We start from the raw sequence: 6000 nt of genomic DNA on the forward strand, positions 1-6000 counted from the left end.
TGATGTTATTGTCACGTGGCGCTTGACTTCGAAAGTGAGAAAGGAGGAGGGGGTGCGTACGTTAGCCGACACTTTTATTCTTTTTTTATAAAGAGTTCTAACAACCGAATTTTGTATTGTGTAAAAAACTAGTAAATATCACAAACTGTTCGGCATTATCGAAAAGTAAAGTAACTCGAATTGATACCGTCTAATGAAAACGTATTATTTTTTACTTGACTCGTTTCCGAATGAAATTTACACCAAAATGTAGACGAACTGAAAACATACATAAAAAATAAGCACGAAAACGTGTTATATCTGACACAACTTATTTGCGAAAGAAATTTACGTTAAAATGTAAACCAACTTGAAATTATACCAACACATACATAAAAATAAGCACATAAAAAATATTGTTTTAAGTTAAAGAATGGTACGGCGCGTTGCGGCGGCGGTGGCAGCGGCGAAACGTAAAATAACTCGAATTTACCGTCTAATGGAAATGTATTATATTAGACTCGACTTGTTTTAGAACAAAATTTATGTCAAAACGTATACACCCTCAAAACTTACCTATAAATAGGCAAAAAAAAAGTATTATATCTTAGCCTACTCATTTCAAAACAAATTTACGTCGAAACGTAAATCAACTTGAATTTATAGTAACACGTAAAAATCGATTAAAGTCTTTAGAAAATTAAGAAGTTATAAGTGCCAATGATGAAACTTGAAGGTAAAAAAAAAACGTTTGGCCAATGAACGTCAGACAGGCACTGTAGACCTATATTTCAGTTGTAGTTATGTATAATATACTAACCCCCCAAAGTATTGTAGTAAATATACTAAACTTGTTTAAAATATGTGTAGTTTCACACCTAAACCGATTTAAAATACATGATGGGGGTGTTTGGGTTAGCTTATTTTGGAGCAATTTATAACTTATTAACTTATAAAAGTTAATAAGTTGTTTTTTGAGTGTTTGGGTTAGCTTATTTTAGAGGATTTTGTGTGTGTGAGAAGTCATTTTTGAGAAGTCAGAATTTCTGAGTTCTCACTTATGACTTAAATAAGTTAATAAGTCATTTTGAGAAGGAATGCCAAACACCCACGATATCTCGTGAATTTGTTGTTAGCCCTGGCCCCCCACTTTTTTTTCGCTTAGTAGTGTAATTTTTACCGAAGACTCCCGAAAATTTTATAAGTGTTACCAACCCCCGCCTGCGGAAAATTTCCAACAGTCATCAAGATCGCTGCCTAGACAAGCTATGAACACGACATCATAATAACTAGCCTTCAATTCTATACGAGGCGTGAGATCAACAGCTTTTGAGAGTTCCTCGCCATTTCATAGTCATAACTGCATAGACAGATACGAAATGCGGTTTTACAATCGAGTATGGGACTAGGATAACTACTAGAAATAGCTATTAAGCATATATATAGGAAAGACACGAGAACAATAGAATCTTTATCTCACGAACACCTTCACAACGACCACCAACATTTAAACAACGGCCACTTCGCTCTTACAGCCCCCGCACACACGTTTATTTACATTTCACACACTAATATATCCACATACTAAAACATGATATAACCAAACGTATATCTAATAGAAATCACGGTCAGGGAAGATGAGTGGAGCAACGAGTGACCAAATATAAAGCCCAGCAGTGACCCACTCGGTGCAGATCCTAACCCAAACCGATGTCCACCCGACATCAATGAGATCCGAGCTTTCTGAACTGCTCCATCCAGATAAAAGCATGGCCGAATACATGCTCGCCAATGCAAATATCAGATGGAAAAACGTGTATGAATAACTCACGGGTCTTGCTTCCACTTCTTTCTTGCCTTTGCCTGATTCCAGTTCTTCCGACTCTAGAAATGGTGATCGCTCACCTGCTGTGGAACGTAAACTAAAATGTTAAGTTTCATAAATCCAATTTGGAAAAAAAGTATGTAATATATGATCAAGATTATATATATTACCTGCTCTCGGAGAAGATGGAGGTGACAGGAACGTTGTCGAAGAACCAGCACGTAGAGCCGAATATAAAACTGATAAAACAGTCGTAAGCATGCCGATAATCAGTGTCCCGGTGGTGACAGCTTTCGAACTGTTTAAACCATTGCACGCGTAATCTCTAGGTTCGGCAGAAAGACCAGTGTAGCATACATAAGCACAGTAAACTGAAATAACTGAAGCAGGCAACAAACTACCATTCACCTGTTATATAATAAGATTATCAGAACTATCCAAACATAACATAAAATATTAATACAAACAAGTCTTGAACTTTAAACATATGATTACCGCGGGATGCAGTGCAATAACAGCAAATGAAAATGCGAGAATAATTGTCATCACAAGAAAGAAGACATTTAGACCACAGTCGTTGCCAGATGGATTGAACCAGATAAACAGCAGCCCTGAGATTGTGAATGCAGCGATATAGCAAGTAACCGATACTGCAAGTAAAGCAACAAACCTGAACGTATACATAAGAAATATATCAGAAACGAAGAAAGAGTACCAACTAGCCTTGACCCGTTCGTCGATTTACCATTTCAGTAAAAAAATATATATGAAGAAATGGTAGCTCTATAACAGTAGAACTAACCACTTCTGTTCGTCTTTGGCAACCCAAGCATCATTCCATGAATGCGTAGCATCCAATAATATAATTACTTGAACCAGTAAAAAGACCCCCGCTCCAAATTTCGAAATAAATCCTGCATATTACCAAAAAAAAAAAAAAAAAAAAAAAAAAAAAAAAAAAACTTTTTATTATATTAAGTATTAACTAAACTATATTGAATTACAGAAAATGATTAAGCTGATGGTGAATTGGGGACAATGCTGCAATCATTGCCTAATTATACGTAACAAGGATAAAGTAATGATCTCCATTGGTGATCTAGTAGAATCTAAAACTAACCATAAACCGATATAACCGGATTCGGAAGGAAAAACATGAGGACAATAAGCAGAGCCCATATCACAATCTTGAAAATCCACCCCCCATGGTGCCAGCCATCACGTCTATCGTTCTGATCCTTTATACCGATCATCATCACCGCCAGTATCGTAAAAAACAAACAATTTCCAAAACTGACCCGCAGCACAGCCTCCATTTGAAACCATTCATCAGAAAGAGTATCAGAAGTATTGATCCCTATTAACCCCAAAACAAAAACTTAACGGTCAGTAAAATTGAGTAACTATAAGGTAGTGTTCGTTTCACCGAATGGAATGGAATCTGGATGGAATTGGAATTTAGATTCCGTTCCTTATGTTGGTCATTTTAACAAAGGAAGGAATTGGAATCTCAATTCCATTCTTGATCGTGTTCGGTTAGTAAAGGAATTGGAAATGGAAATAAATTCCTTTAAGTAAAGGAATTCAAAATCCTTCCAATTTTTTTAAGAAATTCAAGTAAATTCATTGGAATCTTCGACCGGTCACAGATGTCGAAAACGTCTCGACCCGAACTAGTCCGCCGCCGCCTAGCTCCAACCCAGCCCGCCACCGTCCCGCAACAATTTAACTCGACCGGAAACGTCACAACCCGACCCGAGATGTCTCAACCCTACCCGGCACGTTAATGACCGAAACGTCTCGACCCGTTAACGACCTGAGATGTCTCAACCCGACCCGGCACGTTACCGACCAGACACGGCCTGAAACATTTCGACCCAATCCGGCACATTACCGATCCGAAACGTCTCGACCGAACTGGCCCACCCGATCGGCGGGCCAAGATCGGTACATTCCAGTTCATTTGCCAACCGAACACATCATGAATGAAATTGAAATTCCAATTCCAACAAATTCCAATTCCTATGCAAATTCCAATTCCATTAGATTCTATGAAACGAACACTACCTAAGACTTTAATCAGTACCAAAAGTAAAACATCTTGCTATTTTAAGCAATTAACACTTATCCAATTCACAGCAAGTATAATAATACCAGAGCCTATTTTTAGCTAAAAACCTGAAATTAAACATCCAAAAACATCATATCCTAATTCAATTGTTCCAAAAAGAATATGAAACAAGAAAACCCTAATTTACGATTACATGTAATTTGGGGAATAATAATAATAACTTACAAGAGATTTTCTTTAAAAGAGGGGTGCCGATTTCACGGAGGACCCAGGAGACGATTAACGAGAGGCCGAAGAGACCGCAATAACCGAGTCTAGCTGACTTTTTCGTGATTGTTGATGCGGCTGATGTGCACAGACCGCAGGTCAAAGACGCACAGCATCCGACACAACACGACATCGTTGAGTTTGGTTATTGTTCTTGCTTGCGAAGACGAAGGTGGTGATGATTTGGAGGTGCCTTTGTTTGTATGGTTGATGATGGATCTGTAACTGGTTTCGCGATGTTGAGGGAGGTTTGATTGATTGTTTTGGATAATTGCACGTAAATGTCACAATGACAAAACATCAGGTAGTGTTTGTTTTGCGGTAACGAGAGGCGGAATGGAACGGAACATTACGAGATTGCGAGGGAATGAAGATAGGGGTGTTTGGTTGTTCTATAGTAATACGTCGTTAAGGCAGGTAGACATCATTCCACGTGTAAACATAACAACAAGCATTCATTTAGTCACGTAATACATGCAGAACGGTTAGCGTATAAAGTAATTGAGTAGTGTGTTCGATTGTGATTTAGATAAGTAACGTATGTAACACTCAAAAGTGCTAAAGCAAAAAGAGTTCGAGTATACTCACAACGATTGATTGATAGATTGAAGGGAGCGCTTGAGAGTAGGGTTAGCCTGAGTAGTTCGATAGCATAACGATGAGTAACGCGTAAAATGGAAACAAGTGTAAATGGGTCGAACAACCTGGTCGATCGAACAGTAGGTTCGATCGAACGGGTTGTTCGTTCGGTTTGAAAGTCCGTTCGAACAGTCTGTTCGATCGGCTGGTAGGCTCGATCGGTTGGACTGTTCGAGTGGATTGTTTCTTCCTCTGAGTAGGATATGTTTGTGTATGATGGCTTGTCCTTTTGAAGTTTTCGTTGTAGTATTTGAGAACACTGAAGTGTCCTTGCCTTTCAGGTCGATCGATCGAACGGTCTGTTCGATCGGCCGGCTTAACCGATCGGTTAGGTACACCAGTTAATGGGTCCTCAGTGGGATGTCACCTGATCGGACGACATGTTCGATCGGGTGGCACTCCAATACGTCGAACGAGTTGAAAATCGATTAAGTGTTGAAGCATAGTATCTCATGATCTGATGAGTAATGTTATCAAACAGCTCGTTCGATCGAACATCACTTCGTTCAATACCATACTTCATAAAACTGTCAAAGTGTGGGGCCATTTGCTAGCCGATCGGCTGGCCTGGTCGATCGGCTGACATGTCCGATCGATTGGGCTGTTCGTTTGAACAGCCTGTTCGATCGGTCAGCATCCGGACCTGGCCGGCCTATTCGCCTAACACTTGACTGTCTTGGTTGTTTGACGTTTTATCGAGGTATTTTGACAACGAGCTAAACCATGGAAGCTTCGTTCTTACTTGTTTCCCCTGCTCGGACAGGAACCACCCAAATCCGGCCGGTGAACGGTTCGGAATGGAGTCTAAAGTTTAACCCGAAATCGGTGAACCTCGTAGATAGAATCCGAATCTTGAACCACACAACTACTAGAATGATTAGTGAGTTGGCTCAAGCTCCGTTTCTACCGGTTTGAAGGCATTGAGTGTAAAAGAGCTGAAAGAAAGTTGGAAAATCCATCTTTCAATCCTTTACATCGTGTAAATGTTTAGATCCAGGATAGATCTTTGTTTGTTTATGTGGAAATCGGTTAGATCCAAGTGATTCTTGGTGGATTGAGGCCAAAACATGAAGTTCTTGAAGAACACCATGATGACATCATCCTAGAATACTTGGATCTTGATGATTTCACGGTTAGAAATCAAGATTTGAAAGATAGAAAGGTGTAGAAGTGTGCATAGAAAAAAAACGTACAAGATTTAGGATGAAATCTTACCGGG

At 39.3% G+C, this 6000-nt stretch overlaps 1 protein-coding gene across 2 annotated transcripts; it reads right to left on the reverse strand.

The window, feature by feature from the left end:
- Window positions 1–1390: 1390 nt before the first annotated feature.
- Window positions 1391–4431, reverse strand: LOC110886300 (probable serine incorporator). Of its 2 annotated transcripts, none has more exons than XM_022134085.2 (6): window positions 4101–4431; window positions 2925–3161; window positions 2607–2718; window positions 2300–2474; window positions 1975–2212; window positions 1391–1887 (listed from the first exon to the last, which is right to left on the reverse strand). In XM_022134085.2, exons 1-6 carry the CDS (start codon window positions 4273–4275, stop codon window positions 1592–1594), a joined length of 1233 nt encoding a protein of 410 aa, XP_021989777.1. In that variant the 5' UTR covers window positions 4276–4431; the 3' UTR covers window positions 1391–1591. The 2 variants fall into 2 exon arrangements, with proteins under 2 accessions (XP_021989777.1, XP_021989778.1); XM_022134086.2 differs by having other exon boundaries at window positions 1391–1884; window positions 4101–4429.
- Between the last annotated feature and the right edge of the window lie 1569 nt (window positions 4432–6000).

Source organism: Helianthus annuus, chromosome 10 (assembly GCF_002127325.2).
Source record: "Helianthus annuus cultivar XRQ/B chromosome 10, HanXRQr2.0-SUNRISE, whole genome shotgun sequence".
Lineage (NCBI taxonomy): Eukaryota > Viridiplantae > Streptophyta > Magnoliopsida > Asterales > Asteraceae > Helianthus > Helianthus annuus.